The sequence below is a fragment of the Sinohyriopsis cumingii genome, chromosome 4 (genome assembly GCF_028554795.1).
Source record: "Sinohyriopsis cumingii isolate HCF-2022 chromosome 4, ASM2855479v2, whole genome shotgun sequence".
Classification (NCBI taxonomy): Eukaryota; Metazoa; Mollusca; class Bivalvia; order Unionida; family Unionidae; genus Sinohyriopsis; species Sinohyriopsis cumingii.
In genome coordinates, this window is record NC_142964.1 from 132532082 (window position 1) to 132555041 (window position 22960).

General features: G+C 35.0%; 1 protein-coding gene across 1 annotated transcript in view; it reads left to right on the forward strand.

Annotated features, from left to right (window-relative positions):
- Positions 1 to 463: 463 nt before the first annotated feature.
- LOC149802112 (protein disulfide-isomerase A3-like) overlaps positions 464 to 22960 on the forward strand; it is a 33050-nt gene continuing 10553 nt past the window's right edge. The window contains exons 1-9 of the mRNA XM_089956505.1: positions 464 to 687; positions 4011 to 4098; positions 7444 to 7561; positions 9732 to 9839; positions 12713 to 12839; positions 14699 to 14812; positions 17044 to 17166; positions 19529 to 19711; positions 22217 to 22319. Of these exons, the coding sequence (XP_089812631.1) occupies positions 554 to 687; positions 4011 to 4098; positions 7444 to 7561; positions 9732 to 9839; positions 12713 to 12839; positions 14699 to 14812; positions 17044 to 17166; positions 19529 to 19711; positions 22217 to 22319 (1098 nt within the window). The 5' untranslated portion in view covers positions 464 to 553. The remainder of the gene's footprint in view (positions 688 to 4010; positions 4099 to 7443; positions 7562 to 9731; positions 9840 to 12712; positions 12840 to 14698; positions 14813 to 17043; positions 17167 to 19528; positions 19712 to 22216; positions 22320 to 22960) is intronic.

The window sequence follows — 22960 nt, forward strand, 5'->3', positions numbered from 1 at the left end:
CACGTTATTTATGTTTTGGTGTAGCACTAAAACAAAACCAAGATGTACGATGTCTTACATTGTAGGACTAAACATGTGCTATGTCTTACATTGTAGGACTAACGATTGTCCCTGATATGCTCACAGGGACTCGTATCATTGCTTACAATCGACCTCTAATGTACTATATAATATATTGTAAGCAATGATACGAGTCTCTGTGGATACGTTCAGGTTTGTTACATCTCTTCTTCTCTGTATCTTTTTTTTTCTCAAAGTCTTTATCTATTCGAATACAACGTCTACACTAAAGATTTTCTTCACCATCTTTTGGGGAACTTTGGAAGAGATTAAGCTTTATATTGCGTAACTTTTTCAGCTTCTTTCAATCACTAAAAACATAACTTTTGCTGTACTCTGTAGCAAGAGACGAGGCTTTCCGAATCAATAGGAAGTAAATCTTCGGCAACCGCGTGGACCAATCAGAAGCGGACAACACACAGATACCGGCCACGTTGGGTTGCATTTATACGAATAGTAGCTGTCACTAACTCGGAGACACCGGCACACAAGCATGAATCTTATATTTTATTTAACAAGTTTTATATCGCTAGTATTTGCTAGTGATGTTCTCGAGTACTCCGATAGTGACTTTGCATCCAAAACTGCGACACATGACTTGGCTCTGGTTGAATTCTTCGCACCATGGTAAGTCCCCCCATACTCCTTGGGCTATTTGAGATTTTTCTTTAAGTACAAAGTTAAAAGTGACATTTTCTAAGTAGCTTTATCTTTATTCGACCACACGTAGACACGACTACGATACTGGATGTACCATTGTTTGAGGCTATACTGGTTGCTTAAACTAAATACGCAGGCACCAATTTATAATTGTAAATTATTAACTCTGCTTAAAGTCGTTGCAAATAGTTGGCTTCATTGAACCCACCCACCCCACTCGGCCCCAGCCCAGCAGAATGAAGGCAGTGAATCATTTTCATAAATACTGTACTTGTTAGAATTATTTTGAATTTTAAGGTACAAAACATGATTCGAAGTTTTGAGACTTTTTAGAAAATTGCTTTTGATTTGTTTTCCACTTGTTTTATGGTGACTATCGAGATGTAAAGTTAAAAAGCTAATTTAACAATAACATCATCCTTTTAATTTAGTGTTAAGTACAGAATGGTACATAATCCGAGTTTACTCCCACCCCATTTTTTGATATTTGGAAATTAATGTTGGGGTGTAGGGTCAGAGTCGATTTCCTACAGAAAAAGTTGAAATTCGCAGTGTAGGCATTTGGTAGCTACTTACTAGCCTATCAAACCTGACTGACATTTCATCGAGATATTCGTGCATGAATTCTATAGGAATATTATTTATTTTCTTAGAAATTGTGATTATTGCATTAGCTATGTCTTTAATCTGCTGACTGGTGTTTTGTTGAACAAGAATTAACTGACACATGTTTTTATTTAACACGAGGCAAGAAATCTGTTCATGTTTGGGAGACTCAGCAGTGTGACTGAGGAACATCAATGTGTGTCAAACAATTTGATTAACTTTCAGATTTTTGAAAGCTGCATTTCCATTGGCTATTTAGGACACCAGAACATGACCCCTAAGTGGTTGCTGTCAGATCTTCATGTAGAACAATGAAGATCTGATTTTAAATATCAGATTCTGTTACAAAAGTAGCTTTGGGTTCTGCCATGATAATATGACTGTTGCACTTAGCATTCTTTTGACCCTTTTCTCAGCGCTCGACGAACTTGGAGGGGTGGGGGTGAGGCACAGGCCCTGTGCTGATGACTTAAATAAACTCACAAGCCCAGGCTGAAATTACACAGGCCCAGACAGTTCATACATGTCAACTCTCAAGAGGGGAGAAAAATATCCAGATTTTGGGGTATTTCCACACCTACCGCCTGATCTTGTATTTCCCAATTTTTAATAGAGAACTCCCGATTATTACATTGTCAATTTTCATTTCTCAGAAGAAAAATAAAACCCAAACACAAATAGATATATTGTATGCAATCCACAGATGCCATGTTCTATTTTATCACTAAAAAGTAAAGTATAAACATTCTCATAAATTTCAGATTTTTGAAACCTCCTATAACAGTACTAAAGTAAAAAAAAAAAAAAATTAAAACAAAATTTTCACATAAGTTTAAATCCCATGAATGATCTATGTGACTGTTGTTTAACTCTCTGCAAGCAAAACTGCATCTCCTTTTCCACCAAAGAAACTCAAGATCGTAAACACCTGGCATTACTCTACCATATTTGTAAACTGTAATTACCATGATTAATTAAAAGAAGGAATATAACAAAATATACCGTGCAGTATATATGCCCTCAAAGAACTAATTCAGAGTAAATATTTTATTTATTAAACAGTGTTACATGCCTTGAGGGTTAAACATAAGGTGGGATATAAAACATGGGAAAAACAGTTGCCATATGTACCGTAAATTGTGACTGCAGATTTGAACTGTTAAAATTTAAGTCCCAAGCATCATACGTTACAACAAAATAGGGCATCATTTATTTGCCAATCAGTTGCTGGTGCTTATATACACACACTGTAGAACTTTCACAAGATAAATGTAATGATGAGGATTTACTGTTAATTAGTCGCACTGGCTTTGTGTACTTCTAACCTTTAGTTGTGGTGCAGTTTAGCCACTGCTGACCAGAATATGAAAAAGGGGGCTTGTCATGCGGAAAAAATAAAGCGTGTCATATGGAGAAATGGCACATCCCATGGGCACTCGTACATTGGAGCAAGGGGGATGGGGCAACAGTCGCCTCCCCTAGATCACCTTTAAGCACGTTTTGGCCTACATCCATACAATTTCATGGCTAACCATTACGTGCCCCCACCCCGATCCTGTTTCTACTGGTGCATCCTTTGAGAATTTCACCCTTATTGGACCTGGATGATATTTATTGAAACCGGTGCTTTAAAAAAATACCCCGTAAAAACGTCCCCAATTTAGGTCCAAATCTCACAATTTTATTTGCTATTCTCCCTACTTGGCTTTTGAAAATTTGACATGTATGCTGGAGTCCAATTTTCCACATGCCCAGAATTTTCCCTTTTTTTAATATTGTCATACAACATTGCTATAGCTACAATTCGGATATAAATTTAATAAAAATGAAATACACTTGAACACTGCATGTATTCCAATAACTGAAATGATCATGCTTTGCATTCTATATTTGCAGTAAAATCAGACTTAAAGAAATGTTGCCGCTGTTCATAAACTTGTCAGAAATATGATACATAGTGGATTAAACACTCATTGAAGGCAATAATATGTAATAACTTTTGTTCTTGTACACACATCTATCATATCTTTGATGTACCTATAATGGGATGTTCCACTTCCTCATCCTACCTGTGCAAATTAGCACAATGGGTTCACCCACTGCAACCTTCTACACATCTCACTAGATATTGTCAGTCAGTTAATGTGAAACTTTGATTGTATACCTGAACTTTTCCTTTATTGCCTCTATTTAAGTTGCCCGTGGGATAGTTTTATATCAGTTGCATACATGTAACGGGCGTAGACTGTTTTTACTGAAAACTGTTTTCACGAAACAACTGTGTCAGGGGGTTTGGGAGTATGAAATCATATTTTTAGCAAAGCTTCCATTTCATTAAAATCAGATTTCAATTTCATGTAGGACAGCGGTAATCAGATTTAGATCATGGATTTTTGAAAGTACATCTATTCATTTCATCAGGGTGATCAAAGCTTCATCAGGCAAACTAATTTGTTTTTGACAAGCCAGAGGGCACATCACTTTAAATGGAGGATGTGCCCAAACTAAAATTAGAGGGGTCCAGGCTTCAGGCTATCAGATTTTTTTAGCACTGCTTTTCCATAAGGATGGGAACTGTCTTATTTCCAAGTCAGACATATTTACAACTTCGATTTGGACCAACTCTTACTGGGGACATGTTTAATGTGTCTCCATCTCTAATCTCCTATTTTTCTCTTGCATAGGTGTGGGCATTGTAAAAAATTGGCTCCAGAGTATGAAAAAGCTGCAACAGTGCTGAAAGACAATGACCCACCAGTTCCTCTTGTCAAGGTAAGAAGTGTGTTTTGGACTGTTAAGAGTAGATAACAATGGGTGTCTCCGGTCCTTCATTTTTAATGTCTTGTAATGCAGGTCATATGAGGTAGCATCACTTAAATTCTGTGTAAATACACTTGCATGTAAGCAAGGCAAGATGTAGGTATAATTTTCTCCCAGAGGCAGTGATAGCAATGACATTGTCATCAATGTTCAAGTATCGTTTAATTTGTTGCAAGCAGGAATGTCATATAGCTGAGAGTCTGATAACTTTTAAAATCTCTTAAAATCTTAAAACCCAGTTGGGGAAAGATCTCGTATCGTTCCCACTGTTTCTTGTACCCAGTGCATGATTTATCAGATTTTTTTTGTTGTCTTTTCACCATCTTATTTAATCCTATATCTGTGGAGACTAATGATTGAATGCATGCACCTTTATGATGATCCGTTGAAGTATTACAGAAAATGAGGTCTTCCATTTTTTTTCCTGGATTAGTAAATTGCTGTATCGATCAATCAGCCATTAAGGAAATGTATTTTTTCCCCATTTCTTACTACAGTGATAGTGTTAAAGGTCTGTAATCTAACATCTAAAACAGTAAGTAAACAGACTATATGGGTGTGTGACAGACTATATGGGTGTGTGCGATCCATTAATTTCGGTTTGCAAAGGCTTTTTTTTGAAGGCAAATGATCAGAAACAAAGATGAATATTTACAGACCTGCCATTTGCGTCATTTTACTTGGGATCATCCTAGTTTTTTAAAATAAAAATCGGAGAATCGGATTTCCTGATAGTTTTACCCAAAATCCCGACTTTAAAAAATGCAAAAGCAATTGAGCTAAATGTTAGTACTAAGTGCTATTCAACAAAATGAGTAGAGAATCAGGAGCAGATTGATATTCAGAGTCAGTTGGTATTGTATGAATCTAATGATCACTATTTTGCTGCTTTTTCATTCATGATGGCCAAACATCCTGCAAGAGAGCAAAAGTGATGCAGAAATTATGCAAGGAATGCACTAAAATTTGGAGTTTTATTGTAAAGTCTAAGCTCCATGAAAATCATGCCCGAAGTACTGCTTCAGTGGCACAGAAAAAATGCCTTAGCATTTGGAGCAGTAACAGGAGGCATCGCTAGAGGACTTTTTCAATTAAGATTAAGATTTTCTCAAAATGGCAACCTCAATTCCTATAGTAGTTTCTCTTTCATATATAAAAAGCTGATATTATTACATCCAAATGTATTTTTAGTTGAAAGGTGAACTGTCTGCATATAACGTATATGACATTGGACCTTTTGTAAAACACATTCAGCAGAAATGAACGAGAAAAACTAAATATATATGCTGACCTACAACTTATTTTAAATACTTGAGAGAGCAGTTTACAAAAGTAATGCTAGTGTGTGTGAGAATATTTGGATAAAACCCCAGAATTGAGTCTTTTCTACAAAGGTTACCGATGCTAAAAAGACCATTTCCTCTTCCCAGCACATGGATATGTCAAATATATAATCAGTGGCAACAATACAATATACACTTAAATTTTTAAAAAATATGGAAACTCATTTTAAGAAAAAGCAAACATTGATATCATAGAATCCAATTTTACAAACATGTTGTCATTCATTGAACTAAATGTATTACAAACTGTTGGTACACCTTTTGGTGTGTAATGTATTTTCAAGGTTAGAATGAGACTTGATGAATATTGGGTGTTACTGATACTAGTGAGTTATGTAATTGAAATACCTAGATATTATAGCCATCAGATCATCTGCTCTAAGTACAATTCTTGTATAGAAACTTAGGTAATTAAATTAAAATTTACAAGTTATTATAGGCAAGAGGTAAAATGTAACTACTTTGAACAATTGGAAAGAAAAAACTGATTTCATATTCGTGTAATTTTTTGTGAATGTCAAACTGAATGAATATTGTCTTTATAAAGAACGTCATTTCTCTATTCAAAACAGCAAAATAAAACAGATGTTTTTTTAGAACTCTGTGCCAGTTCCTTCTCCTCTCCTTCACTTTGCACTCTTCCTCACAGCAATGTAGATTCAAGGCATGTTTTTTTTTTTCACATATCAGAATGAAAGAGCAAAGCCTTGATGACCAGAGATCTTCTAATTGACCTTTTTTAAAAAGAGATTTAAGATGCTGGTTACTAGAATGTTGTTATTCTTCCAGCTATCTGGCACCTTGCTGAGTTCATACAACTGTTTCCTGAAAACCAGCTAATTGTATACAGTACACTGTACATAATGGAAATAAACTGCATATTATAACACAGATTTCTAAATTGTGTCAATTTGTAAATTTTTTGTGAATATGATCGCAAAGACTGGTCCTGATATTTATTTCTCCTTCTAAATAGTGATTTTTCCCGTTGGCATCCTGAAGTTCATTCCACTCAAGGTGGCAGGTCTTTATTTACTAGCTGAGCAGGAATTAGGTATGCAGATGTTTTATGCATTTAGTCAGAGAAGTGATAACCAAAATCATTGAATGCTGCACTTCATAATAATGGCTACATTAATGGCAGGCTTGCAGACAAAACCTGAATTGTTCAACCCTGAATAGCTACATTCAGGGCAGGCTTGCAGACAAAAGCCTGAATTGTTCGGCCCTGAATAGCAACATTAATGGAAAGATACTCTGGTAACTTTCCTAAACTCAAGTTTTTTTCTTTGATCGCTTACTTTCTTTGTGGAGTTTTTATGGAATTCCTTTCAAGGGATGGTTCCAACAGATTTTAAGTAAGATGGAAATCTGGCTGCTAGGAAAGTGGCTTGATGCATAGCAGTGAAGTATGGTGCATAGCATTTTCTAGCAGAGAGAGCATTGTAGACTGTTAGAAATTTTCAGACCTTTTATATTGTTAAAAATGATCATTATTCTTTCTGACAATTTTTGAAAAGGGTTTGTTTTTTAAAATTTTTTTAGATCATGTCATGACATTACCAAGCATAACTGTGTAGTAGACGAGACTTGGTAACAACCTGGCCTGGGTGTTAGACAAGACATGGCATTTTGCAGGTAGTCACTCCTAGATGATGTACTATACCCGGCCAGGGTGTCAGACTACTGTCTTGGTTCAGAAAGTAACCAAAACTGGTTAATTTAATGATACACAGTAATTTCCTACATTTTCTGTAGTGAGACTCCATAATCCAACTTTATTGAAATGTTCAGTTTGTCTGAACCATGTTTTGCCCAGTTATATTTTTTTATAACCAGAACTTGATCATGTGAATCACATACACAATCATGAGGATTGGTTTGCGATTGCATTTTAGCCATTTAATTGTACATTCCAGAATATATGATCACATGTTTAATAATTGTTCTATAGGTGGATTGCACTGCCAATACAGAAACCTGTGGAAAATATGGTGTAAGTGGGTATCCCACTTTAAAAGTGTTTAGAAATGGTGAAGTATCGGAGGATTATAATGGTCCAAGAGATGCAGGTAGGAATGTCGAGTTGGTTATCTGTTGTCTGTGTTGATTGTAGCCTGTGTTGCTGATTGTAGCCTGTGTATTGTTTGTGCCCTTGGAAGTACAGAGACTTTTAAGCATTGTAGAATTAGCAGCATCACTGCACATAAAAACAGTATTTTACCAAATTGTTAACCTGTTGGCAAAGTATAGATCATAAATTTGATGGGCAACCTTTAACAACAGACCATGATTATAAATGTTCTATCAGTGTGTGTGTGTGTGTGTATATATATGCCATTTGCATTTATGATTTTTTTTTTAGTGAATCTTCTGTTTTTTTTTCTTTCTAATTTGTCATGATTATTTTATGGGTGTTGGGTATTGGAATTTCCCATGCGTATTATATATGAGGATTTAATGGACTGTATTGTTGCTGACTATATCAATGGTAAAATACTGGAGTAAGAATACATTGCTTACTAATAATTTTGCAAATTTAGAGATGAGAGAAAGCAATGTTTTAATTTTCCAGCTTTTCTATCAATTTCTTTTCATAAATTATGTTGCAATTTGTGTAGAACACATTTAGTGGTTTTCATTAATTTTTTTTAATGAATACTTTATTTCATACACAAATGAATAACGGCAATCTCTCAAAATCGCACATTCAGAAAGAGATGAAAGAACATGAGAATATTAATTCTTTTAATTACTCTTAAAGTTGTTTTGTTTTAGGATGTTAAAATTCGATTTACACAAGCAGAGGATCTACTTAACCATGTACATTTTGACATCAGATTTACCAACAAAAATTTCATTTCAAATGCCAGGTTTTGCTTCAGTTTAATTTCCTCATCTTAAATTCTTCCTGACTTTTACTCTATGTATTAGATTATCCTTAGATTTGAGCTGTACTTAGTAGATTCTTTCTAAATTTCATTTTTGTTGCACAATTACTGCTACCTTCATGTGGATTGTACCACTCAAAAGAGAACTTATAAGCAGTATCGGGGGTGGGTATTGTACCCTTAAAGTTTTCAAAAGATCCATCTTTGAGGAATATAGTGGACTGAGACAAGCAGGTTGCAAACATACTTTGTCATCGACTTTGCATCATTTGGCAAATGTGCACAAGTAGTAGTTTTGTATCTGGATGGATTTTTATGTTTAGACATGTATTTTCTTAACAAATAATATTTACAATTTGGTTACATGCCTTCACATAATGTTGCTCAGTATTGGATGTCATCTGGTAGATTGAAATTCTTTCAATGGCTATATTTGTGTTTGTCAAAATTTATTGTCATTAAATTTGTCGTTTCTATTGGCTAATATTAGACTTGTTATATTAGACTTGGTTTTTTTGCATGCAGTTACTAAAAGAGTAAAAGGTGCCTGTTGATAAAACTGCTAGCTGTATTTAGGCTCTCCCAAAGTGTCAGCATTCCCATTCTTTTGACAAAAGTTGGGGTATTCCAATGTTCAGGCTAAAAAAAGATTGTATCATTCCCCCAAAAATTCATTGATCTTTAAAAATTGTCAGTGTTCCCCCTGGTCACTAGAAATGTTTCATTACACTAACCACCTCCTTTAAATTACCTAAGGTTTAGGTTTGTATTGCATGCATTTTTCTTTGAAAATGGATCGTTTTTAACAAGTTGGTGGTGTTGGTTCTTTGAAAAAGGAAAGGGAGATGAATCTAATTCATTATGCCCCATTTTATTGATGTATATTTATTGGGACATGTATTGCAATATATATGCTTGCTTAAATAGTCTTTTCATGTTTTGTACTAGTACCTTGTAATTGTTTTACAAGAATAATACTACATGCTTGTATTGTACCTCTGACTTTATTAATGCCATACAATTTCAATAAATTAGGCTCTGTGCTCTTTATGCAGTGTAATTTTGCTGAAACTTTTTATTCTTTCTGTATGATTTATAATGCTTTATATAGTTACAAAATAAGAGAAGTACATTGAAAGAAATTATTTTCATAATTCTGTTTGGAAGGGAAAGCATTATTCACGTATTGATTAATTTCTGGAGCAAATTTTTAAATCAGAGAGGGGTACCTTAATGTTTTGTCCGCATGTCATAGGCTGTACTCTTAACTCTAAATTACTGTTGTAGGCAGATTAAGTTCTGCATACTGGAAAATGTTAAAGCTTCATGTAGAGTTATTTTCTTTTATCAGATGGTATTGTGAAGTACATGAGAACCCGAGCAGGTCCTACCTCTAAAGAACTGAAAACAGTTGAGGATGCTGAGAAGTTCTTGTCACATGCAGATTATGGTGTGATAGGTATGTATGTATGGTACACACATCCTGTTTTATGGATTGTCTACTCAATCTGGTGGACATGGACAAAGGAGCAGGGGATGAAATGCCTACTACGAGTAGTGGAAGTCCATCAGAAATTTTATTGCAGTCATTGTGTAAACAGGCATTGATGTTTGAGGGCAAATAGTATACACAGCAATAACTTGCTTTAATAACACTTTTTGTAACCCATGCTAATGAAAAAGTTTAATTTGCACCCACAGTGAATGTAATTTCAAAAAATGATTTTTTTTGTGAGATACTGTCATATAGTTAACTTAGATCTAATAGTCTTGGTTATTTTGCTCCTAACACCATGTCATGCATGAATGGCAAGTTCCTTCAAGCAATTGGTGGATATTTAGCTCTCTTTGTGATTTCATTGGATCCAGATTTCATTTGGATAACCTCTTCTGGCCTTTGAGTGCAACCAAACAATCTGTTTCTCTATGTTCAGTCAATGAATAATGTCGGTGTTATTGGACATAATCAATAGACTCTCAGTATGGATGCTTACCATACATGTACAGATTTATGGATATATTTTTTTCTTTAATACTTATGATGAAAAAAGAGGAATAAATGATAATAATACAAGTTAGTTTCTTATTAAATAAGTGTTTTGTTTATTTATTTCATTGCAGCATGGGGGGGGGTCACACATGCAGCACAAATTTATTTAGTTAAGGCTTGGGACATATGACCTAGATGAAAAAAGTTACACCATAAGTTCTGGGACATGAAACAAGTTATTGTGTCCCAATTTATATGGTATGCTATGAAAAGTTGGTCTTTCATCCATACGCTTTATAGGTAAGTTTATGAAAGTTTTTAAATGCACACAATTGTGTACACTCTTTTGGCTGTTATGCTCTTTCCGTAGGCATTCATGTCATGAGCAAAGTGTTTTCAATTTAATTTCTTTTTGTTTAGTGAATCTTCAACAGAGGTCTTGCTAGAATTTAAAGCTAGGAGTCCAGGATTTGTATTTTGGTTAAAATAGAAAGTCCCTTGAACAAAAGTTGCAGTTCCCTCCCAGAAGCATGCTGGGCATACTTGAAGTGGCTAAATGTCCATTATAATGCAAGGAATATAGTCAGAAAGTTCTACTTATTTTTAATTCTCCTCTTTAATTAATTGTTCAATGCAGTACATTTAATACATCTGTCCCAATGCACTGGTTCGAGTCTCAGATTCAGCCAATGTGGGTATGTGAGAAAGCTTGCCAGTAGCTTCTCGTGGGTCGGTGGTTTTTTCCCGGGTTTTCACGGGTTCTTCCTCCACCATTAATAATGACCACCATGTATAGCCTATTGTGTGCTGAAAATGGCGTTAAATCACACAACAACATCTATCCCAACAGCACAAAACTACGATGTTCATGAAGCCGTATTATTCTACATGCTTTTTTTATATTTCAAAATGTGTTCTTTGAAATAAAATGTTTATTACATGTAAACATGGGAGAGAGAGATTATGAACCATACATTTTTGATAGACATTACTCATAGCTTTTTATCACAAACATGGAAAAAGGCATTGATAAGGCCAAAGTAATTTGTTCCTATGGTTTTAAAATCAGGGTGTGGGTATATTTATTTTTAACATGTTTATAATTTTATGATGGATAGTTTATATAATGACTTAAGCATTTCAAATATTGGGCTAAACTAGCTAAATTAGATGCACAAATCAATTTGGAATTTTGTATTTTAAAAATTTTTTTAAAGCATTATATACATATATCTATGTATGTTATAATGATATATACGCAAAGCACTTCAAATACTGGGCTAAACTAACTCAGTTGATACACAAATCAGTTTTGTGATTTTTATCTGGGGGTGTGGGGTGTACTTGGGTAGGCATCGAAAAATTGAGACAGTTGGGGAAATATACTTCATAAATCTTCATTCAGGAAAATTTAGAAATCAAATTGATTCCACATCATATCCAAAATAGTGAAATAAATTGCTGCTTAGTAATTTGTTTCATATTTAACAAGTATTTATATAATTAATTAGGTTATTAACCTGCTTTTCATTTTTATTATGATCTATTATGGTCATACTTGACATGTAAAATCTTAAAGCTTCAGAAATTTAATAGAGTGATAGTCAAGCAAGTGAGCATTATTACATTAATGAAAGTATACAGGCTGACAATATTCACAGCAGCCTTAGAAAGAATATGAATGGTTAAAGATAAACAAGAAATAATATGAATTTAAAACCTTGAAGCCACAATTTAATATACCACCAGTTCGGAGTAATTGAAGTTCTACCAGGGAAAAATAAGAAGCCATATATTAGCAATCAGTGCAGTTAGAGATTTTATTGCCTTGGTCTGGGCCATGTTTGCCCATTTTATCAATTGATGCTGTGTTTGGAGGAGAAACTTCACTTGGCTCATTCCAACAGTGTCAAAGGTCATGTTGGGTCTCAGCAGTGAGAAAATTGCTGCTCATCATGATTGGCTAAGCAGGTTTATGAATATTCATGAGAAATGAGGAACTTTCAGCACGAGGGCAACATTTGATACAGGTGCATGGTGGATTGTCACCCACATCTTGAAACAAGTATAGTACTTGTTCTCTAATCCTTAGTTGTCCAGCATAGATTGTAATAGACTGCTTATTTTTGTTTTAAGATCAGCAATCACAAATCTCAGATTCAAAATTGTGGTAATGTATAGGATTCTCATGTTTATCATTATCAGGCCTATTATTTAGCTTATTCTAAACATTTTAAATTGATTTGATATTTATAACAACTTAGAGATACCAAACCTAAGTCACTGAATAGTTTCAGACATACATAGGCCGTGTTATTTAATTATCATATTCTGTGTTTCAGGATTCTTCAGCAGTGGTGAGAGTGAATTGGCAAAGACCTTCCAGAAGGTAGCTGATGCTCTGAGCATGGAGATGCGGTTTGCCCATACCACAGAGCAAGCTATCAGAGACAAGTATAGTTATAAAGAGTAAGTATGGAGATGGGGTTTGCACATACCACAGAGGAAACTGTTAGAGACAAATATAGTTACAATGAGTAAGAATAAAGAATTTGTGAACTATGAGGTTTCATGACTTTCATTGTCAAATGCCCTCAGAGAACTCTTAAGATGTCGGCAATTTCAGTCAGTTTCTTTTGATTGGATCTGGATACTGCAGGGACAAAATATTTTATATAAAGTTTATTCTGATTGGTAAACGGTTTAAATTCATCCAGCGAATCTTCATGTAATGGAAACTGATGGGAGTGGAAAGAAGCATACTTGCAAATAATTGTGATCTGAGTTGTTGAGAGAGACCCTGCCACAACAAGTTTAGATAAAGGTTTGAAAAATGGATGGAAATGGGAATGGCTGGAGCGAAAATTTGACTTAAACTTAGTTGGTCAGTTTTATAAGAAAACTGAATGCTGGAGGACTGGCGTTTTTGTGACCTCTGCAAGAAAGATCTGAATTACGGTAATAGCAGTTGTGAAGTTTGGAACAGCACTTTCAAAAGAAGCTGCATATGGAAACGTTGAAGCTTAGAAGGCATCAGGAAAAAGTGTATTTAATTACTATAAGAAGAAAGATTTCTGGAATGAGAGAACAGATGTAGCCTCTGTCAGAATATGCACACTGCATGTTGCCAATACAGTTGATGTACTTGGTGATTATTTTACAGATTTGTTAGGAAAAGAGTGAAGTATAATGTTTTTGCTTCAAAAATTGGAAAATTATTGTGACTTAATTACGATGTGAACACTGACATGCACATGAAATAACTTCAGCATCAATAGTGATGGAGAGCAAATTCACGTGACAATATATATTGTGAAATTATTGAAGTCAAGTTGAACATATTTGGTAAGTTTTAGTTTTTCAAATGATAATTTTGGTTTATTTTATGATCATAAGTTGCAACAGGAGCAGTCTTTTGAGCCAAGAGTCTTTGCCCCCCTTGCACCCCTGGTTCAGGGGCAAAGCCCCTCGAGGCCCCATTGAGGAGTGGGACCATCCCCACCTTTAAAAAAAAATGTCTGGTTGTTTGTATGGAGTGTTTGTAACATGCATGACTTTTAGGGACCAGCTTATGTTGCCATACTGCAATTTAGGAAGCCATGGTACATAGTGGCAAGTTAAGGAGCATTGAAATGCAGAAGTGTTGTCAGTTTGAAAAATTAAAAATTAATCAGACATGGGTGGTTTATGGATGTAGAATTGCATATCTTTTAATGGCTTTTATTTATCCCCTTGATTATTTGATCTGATGAAAGAGGTGTAATAAATGTGATAATACACAACTGCTATGCTTCAATTTGATGTCATCCAGTAAGACTGATTCAGGTTTGGCCACTGTTTTTAGTTGAATGGAAATGTTCTGTTGAGAATATTTCCAAATGATTCTTAAAGCCACTACTTTCTACTAAATGCTTGTTTTGTTTTGTTTGCTTTTATGAAACTTGTCTAAATGATTTGCTTTCACTCGTCACTGTTGAAAGTCTACTTGAGGAAGAGCAGACAAGTCTTGCTTTGTAATTAGTTATAGTTTGTATTAGAAGGATAAATGAGTACATTACATAAAAATGCTTTCACACAGGCTGTAAACATTGTCAGCTTTTAATGTTATAACAAAATTTACTATCTTATATATACGGTGAATTTTTAGACATATTTCATACCACAATTTGAGTTTGTCTCCAAATAATAAATCTCAAATTGAAATATTAGTTTTACCAAGAATTTTACCAGAATATTTTTTTCGCTCAGCAACATAACATTTGTTAACACACTTGTTTAACCAACACCTTTCATACTACCCATTGCTTTTTGTAACTTTTTTTTTTCAGTGACATTGTATTGTTCCAGCCAAAGAAATACCAGAGCAAGTTTGAAGAACCTGTCAGCAAATATAATGATGATGCAGTTGTACACAAGATTAAGACATGGATTCAGAAGACAAGGTATTCAGTTGTAAAGTTCTCACAGCAAAATCAAAAGATCTTGTATGCATATTTATGGACTGCTCCATTGACCTAGTTGTTAGAGCATCTGCCTCGGATGGGGAAGGTCATGGGTTCGAACCCAGACAGTCATGCCAAAGACTTGTAAAATGGTGGTAACACCTGTTGGCTAGGTGCTCAGCATTGAGAGGTTAGTGTCAGGAATGGTTGGCCTGGTGTCAGGATAATGACTGGGTGGGACATCATGCTACATGTCCGCGGCATGATACCCCGGTGCTAGACATCACTGTAAACTGCTACAATGCAGACATCATAGTGATACGACTGATTTTTTTTTATAGAGCTACTTAAAAATTCCAAATCACACACACATGACATGCATATGTATGACAGAGGAAAAAGGCACTTTATTTATTATGGCCTCCCCCTCTTCAGTTCAGTCAAGATATGAAACTGGCCATTACTTAAATACTAAGCCCAAGATGAAATGATGAATCAGAGTGGTTACTTATCTTTACATTTGATGGCATGTATGTACCACATGACACAATACAGAATCATTCAGCAGAACATAAGTCATCAAAGGTATTTGCATACATATTTGATTTAATTTGTGCAATTATTTTCTATGAATTATTATCGACTATATCATGGCGAAGAAATGGAACTAAGTGCCTTTCCCAAGGAAACAGAAGCAACCAGCCTGTGCTGGCCTATGTAAGTATCAGACCTGCAGTCTTACAAGACTAATGATGTATTATCTGAGCTGCCACAGCTTTCTTCTCCGTAAGGAGATAAAGGAAAAAAAAAATTTAAAACTGAGCTTACATATCTTTAGAAGGTTATTGTTAATTGCTTTAGAAAATAGAAAAAGAAAATTATCATAATCACAACAGTTAGGTGCACCCCACTGATGCTGTTTAATGTACTATTTACATGAACCCATCAGGTCATTAGTTGGCTATGACTGGACTGGTATTAAGATAGCTTGCAGTGGACAATAACATTGAGAGGGATACATGACTGCTACAAAGTGAGATATACATTTTCACAGGAGAGTCCTGGCAGTGGCTCTATTCCAAAGCACATTTTTTGTGATTGAAATGATCTATCAGATAAAACTGCAGAAATGGTTTTTGAAAACATTTGTCAGAATAATCTACCACTTGCTGTCACTGACAATACCAGGGCTGTTTTGTATGATGTTTATAGATTTGGCTATATGATGTGTATACTGTTCAGTTTTGAATTTTTGTTGTTAACCAGACAAGTATCAGAGTAAGTAAAAGCAAATGTCTGAAATGAGATTTCCTCTTGAGGATTTTGTATTCCTCCAATGATATAAAATATTGCACCATATTAAAAATTTAAAAGAGTGGTTTCATGGACATCACTTGCGTAGCATGTCTTCAGCACTTATTTGCAGTCTGCATTTCACCTATTCTCAGATGTTTTGTTTTCAAGGGTTGGCTTATTGATAGATTGCAGATGGTTCATATGGAGATAATCAGAAGTTTGAACCAAACACCATTTAATACAAACTGCTCTGGTGGCCTAGTGGTTAGAGCGTCTGCCGCGGATGCGGGAGGTCATGGGTTCGATCCCCGGTTGAGTCATACCAAAGACTTACAGAAATGGTACTAACAGCTTCCTCGCTTGGCACTCAGCATTACGAGGTTAGTGTTAGGACTGGTCGGCCTGGTCTCAGGATAATGTGACTGGTTGGGACATCCTGTGACATGATGTCCCAGTGCTAGACATCACTATAAACTGCAGACATTGCAGCGATATGACTGAAATATTGTTAAAGCTACATTAAAAATGCAAATCAGACACACACCATTTAATAATTCTGGTGTGGTTTGGTGTGTAGTGTCTCATGAAACCATTGATGTGACTTTAATTGGTTTTGTCAAGTCTACATTGAAAAATAGAGTTGTGATGATCTTCACATGGGGTGTTTACTTGTTACCAGAATAGCTAAAGAACCATTCAACATATTCGAGTACAAATCTTGAAATGTTTGCAATCATTATACCTCGAGAACCATCAAAAATATTCTCATGGAATTGGGTAAAACATTCTCTTGTTGAACTTTATGTGCATTGTATGACTTGTCTGCTCATCATTCCTCTTCTGCAGTTAAAATTGCCCCTTTCTGATAATATGCCCATCACTAATAGTTTCATTTTAATTTGTTGTTTACTGTAGTTTATTTACTTCTTTGGCAGCTTTGGTCTGTGTCCTGAGCGTTCCCAGGGCAATGCTGAAAAGTTTAAGAAACCTCTTGTTGTGGCATATTATGACGTGGACTATGTGAAGAATGAAAAGGGAACAAACTACTGGAGAAACAGGTTAGTGTAAATGTTTGATATTTGTGAAAACGCACATTACAATTAGTGTTAATGAACTATTAGACTAATAAGCTGCTTCAATGATTCTATCCTGTGAGTATTTTTACCTGTATTAACTTGACCTCCCAAATCGAGCCCTTCCATATTGGTGAAAAAATTAGTTTTCTTGAACCATATACCAACAGACTAAACTGATAGTATCTAAGAGTGGAAAAAAGTGACCTGGCATATTTAAGGGAGGTAAATATAATGGCATCTCTATAAGTTTTCTTTTTCCATTGATGCAATTGTTTATAGAAGCAGTTGGAAGTAGTATGTATGTATGTATGTATATATATATATATATATATATATATATATATATGAATGGCACTTTGTAGTTTGGGAAGACTATAAACAGGAGTCAGCTAAGTTCCTTGTGTTAATATCATTGTATAAGCATTCTTGATAATATATGGTTATGCAAAAAGGTAGTAAGCCAGTTTCACTGTAATTAAGACTTGGTTTTCTAATGATAAGAAGAGCATTTTGCCATGAATTTTCTGTTCCAGGTTCTGGCTGCTATTCAGTTTTAGTCATTATCTGTTATTAACTAGTAATTCTTTCATAATTCATCTTTTTATCTGAAACTTTTAATTTTTAAATTATTTAGCTTGATTTATTGCTGAATCTTGTACTTCATGTTCCTGGCTGTTCTAGTTTGAAAAATCAGCATCTGTGTTAGTATGCTGTTGGTTTGGGGTCTGTGCTCACCTGTGCATTCAACATTGGAATTATTGCATATTTACATTAACCACAATTTCAGACATTGGTCGTTCTGGTGGTTCTGGAATTGGTTTGTTGAAGGGTGTTTCAACGATCAGAACCTATTTCAGTATCTATCTGGTGTTTGTCTACTTGTAAATCCATGTGAAATAGTACAGCCTACTGCCAGGCTGCATCAATATCAAGCAGTCAGTCAGTTGCAACTTTCACTTGAGTGTAATGATTAGGTGGTTTTGGTCATTTGACTCGAGTATCTATGGATTTGTCATAGCAAAGAACACTGATGGTACATCCGTCCGTTTTGAACTGTGATAAAGTCCGGCGAAGACCATGACCTTCAAGCTATAAGAAATGCTGTTGTGTCTTTAAAAAATGGTAGATATGAACCGATGTATTGCTTGCAAATGTGCATAATTGCAGTGTTGTATGACTACATTATACCCCATACCACTGACTTTAACCAAATTTGATGGAAAGCATCGTGGAAAAGAGAACTTTAAAATGCATCCAAATGATGATGACTAATTTAAAATAAGGCTGTGAAAAAAAGGAACTGTAAATGACTTCTCAGCTGATCGGCAGAAATTGTCCAGAAGTATCTTTGCACGAAAGGCTTTCAAGCTTGTATAAATTATACTGATCTTCCATCAGTGATGGCCACTGTTTGAAAAAATGAAAAAATGTTTAATCTGTCTTCTCAAAAGCTAAATGGGCTTTCATTATTATACCAGTGATGTCAGTGTAATATTAAAAATGGCAACACTTATTAAAAAAAACTAGAAACTCCTTTATACAACTTTGTCAGACTGCAGTTTGGAATAAGAGCTGAACATCTAGTGTTGATGTGCCATGAAAAATACAGAAGATGAAACATACAGAAAAGCATTGAAATAGTTGCTTTTGAAACATTTAGATAGGGTTATTATAGTAAAACCTGTGGAACCATTGGAAGGCACTTCAATCGGCTTTCCCAACTTGTAGATGCAATTTAGAATTTTGTGTCGGAATATTTAGAGCACCTGATTTATTTTAAAAATCTACCTTACCTGGATACCATGCATGTTTAAATGGAACAGCTGTCAAGAGCATTAGATAAAATCGTGACTGAAAGCGTCATATTGACCAGATATCTTGGACAAAGGCATGTTATGGACCAGATATTTTGGACAAAACCATTCTATTTACCAGATATCTTGTTGACCATATATCTTGTCAATTACTTTTGCATTTGGATTTTAGTTAGGTGCGATTTCTTGGGCCTTTTATCTGACAATTCTAGTTATCTTCCAAATGTTTGTGTTCTTTTTATTTACATTTTGGATATTTAATTTCATTATGTAGCCATTATTGTGTTGATGGGCTTTTAGACCCTAATGCATCATACCTATTAGACCCTAATGCATCATACCTGCATTCTTTCTAGTTAAAAAAAATTGTAGATAAATATTATTGTTTATGAGTCATAACTAAATTTGATCATAACAGTAAACAAAACTATAATGGAGTTTACTGATGAGCAAATTCAGACTTTTCCATTTCCTAACAGCTAACATGGAAGGTTATTCCAAAAGTTTAATTTGTTTTTATAAACTTAAAGGGTAATGAAAGTGGCAAAGAAGTTCCAGGATGCAGGGAAAGAAGTTTATTTTGCCATCAGCAACAGCAAAGATATGAGCTATGAACTTGGGGAGTTTGGCCTCAATGATGTCCGGGGTGATAAGCCAGTTGTTACTGCCAGAGATGCAAAAGAGAGAAAGTTTATTATGTCTGGTGAATTCTCGTGAGTAATTTTCTCCTTATTAGAATCTAATTTGCATTTCTAAATCTATTATTTGATGATTTGATAGGCTTGTTACAGCAGAACATGGATTATCCAGTCATTGAATATCCATATAATACACGTGTATGGACTTCTCCCACCTTCCCCAAATTTAAACAAAAAGAACCATTGGGGGAACTTGAAGCCATACAAGTATTTTCAGTCCTTTCAAGTCTTTTATGATTTGTGACAGATAATTTGAGATGACATTCAGAAACAAATTTCAATTTCTTCAAAGAAATATATTTTCCAATGATTTTATCATTCTTCTGGCATCCACATGAAATTTTTCTTTGAGGCAAGTGTCCCTAATTTGTCAATAAAAGCACTAATTTTTCACCCTCTTGCCCCTAATTTCCCTATTTGGCAATGTGCATTCTGAACATGCTTCTGGTCACAAGTCAGGTGTGCTAATCAACGAGCCACCAGTGCATTCTTGTTGGGACAAATCATTGTCAGATTGGTTAATTATTGAACTGGATTCACTTTTTTTTCATTAGAAATATAAAACTGTAGCATTCACATGTCATGTCATTTATGATCCTACAAGTCTTGATTTTAATTTAATTTTGTTGCAGTGAGAAAATGGAAATGCACTGTTTGGTTATGTCTGTAGACGAGATGAAATGGCCCAGTAGTTTGTCACATTTTCTGTCCATCCATTCAGACCACAGGGATTCATCACAAAGAAAATGAGTCTAACCTGTAACAATATAACGCAATGGAAGACAAGAGTTTGCACCCCTCGGTAGTTCCAAGCCTGCTAGTTTATCCTAATTGTCTGCTAATTTCCAACTTAAGCCAGTTGTAATCAAGAATAGTTGTTTTGAAAACAGATTGACACACTTTGTTCATTGTGTGACATATTGGAGAAAATGCAATAATTGTTCACTGATTTTGACGTCTGGACTAGTACTTGTCTCTGACAGTGCCGTTTGCATTCGGATAGTCTTGGATTTCACCATTGACCGAAAGGTAAGATCCGAACAACCTCAGGATCTTACCCTTATGTTATATTGTTACAGGTTAGACACCTAATTTTCTTTGTAACAAACCCCTGTAATTCAGACCATTATCTCTTAGATCTAGGTGTGCTTTTCATAGGTTTTCTCTTGTCTGCACCATTTTGTGCAGAGTTGTGGCCTTTGGTGATCAGTTTATCACTTTTACATGGAATATTGCTTATACTGAAAAATCATTGGAGGAACTGGTTACTGAACATTCCACATCATATAGAAGGTTCATGGTTGCTAAATGCCCATCTTCCAATGGTAGTTTGTTTATGGCACTTTGTGATGCACTTGCCACTAATAGCTCTATTTTAGTTTTGATATTCATTCAAAAACCAAAATTTTCTAACTGATTATGCCTCTGGCTAGATTTGCTAAAATATTGCCTGATTTTGAGAACATCTTTTGTCATCATGTTTCAATTTCTGACCATGATCGCACTTTCATCAATTTTTAATTTTGTGTCAAATATTTTGGACAGTTGCGGCTTTTCCATCTCACTGTGTGTGTTCAACTGTAACTGTATTACTTTATGCCTGAAGTTTGTACCATGATTAGCTAGAACTCTTGTGTTACGTGAACTAACAGGATTGTATTTGTTAGAATGCTGTTTATAGGTACAACTTGGTTCTGCAGAACCAGTGTTTTTAGTGGATACTAATGTGCATTTGTTATATGGAAGAAAATATCTCTGAAATCTGATGCAAAGCTTCATGGAACAAATTGAAGAGATTAAAAGAAGTGAGCTGTTACCAAAGTTTGATTAATACAGCTTTATCCTGAAAAGGAAGATACAATGTAATTTTGCATGCAAATCATTGCTACTGTATTTGTGCTGAAAAAATGGTTAGATTTTTTTCTCCACCTCTGACTGATATAAAAAGTAACAATAATGCAGAATATTTTCAATTATGGTTGTGTTTATCATCAGTTCCTTAAAGGCTATATCTGTTGTAATTAGTGATTACCATCATTAATTTCTCTGAAGGCCTAGTAGTTAGAGTGTCTGCCTAGGATGCGGGAGGTTGTGGGTTCAATCCCTGGCTGAGTCACACGAAAGACTCACCAAAATGGTACTAACATCTGCTTCGCTTGGCGCTTAGCATTAAGAGGTTATGTTAGGACTGGTCTCCTAGTGTCAGGATAATGTGACTGGGTGGGACATCCTGCGACATGATGATCCAGTGCTAGACATCGCTATAAACTGCCACACTGCAGACATCGTAGCGATAAGATTGAAAAATTGTTAAAGCTACGTTAAAAATCCAAATCACACACACATTAGTTCCTTAAATGCTATCTGTTGATTCATTGATTGCTATCATCATATTGTCTAAGACCTGCTTGCAGAAAGGAGTTGAATGGTCAACGATAACTGAAATATTGGTTCTGACTAAATCTTTTGCCATTGTTTTAATTCTTGTTTTTATCATTATTATTATTATTATTATTACAGTATTGAGAATCTGGAGAAGTTTGTAAATGATATGCTAGATGACAAACTAGAACCCTACTTGAAATCGGAGCCAGTTCCATCACCAAATGATGAACCTGTCAAGGTACAAAGAAAACAAAATTGAAATCAAATTATTTCATCTCAAAAATAGTTTCTTTGACAGAACTAGTAGTATAATAAATTGTGCTTAAATTCATTTAATAGATCATGAAATCTACATAGCTGTGAAATATTTACACCTGTATAATTAACAATGGACCACTGACCACTTGATGGCAACATGCGAGTGTTTCATAATAACAGCAGTAACTTGTTGCCTAACAACTACGATTCCTTCATGATTGCCACAGTATAATGCCTACAATTTCAAATTGTCACAAGTACAAAATATTTTCTCCTATTCATGCAGTAGAAGCTAAGATTACATTTGCATTAATGCCGACTTCAATTTTTACAATTGTTTTGTTCATGAGATGGAGATATCTCTCCAATAGTGGTCTGACTTTTGCAGATATGGTTATTACTTTTAGAACTATTGTTAGGGCCATGTTCACTGAAGTTGCTAGAGCCCAGTAGTAATAGCATTTTGATCTGACCATCTGTTGTCACTTTAGGTTTCACGAGATGGCTTTACTTGCAATTACTGCATTTTGTCTGATGGTATCCGACTTGATATTGACAAGACCTGAAGAGAGTTGAGCCTTAATGGTCTAGAGGAATTATGTCTCCATGATTGCCCAGCTA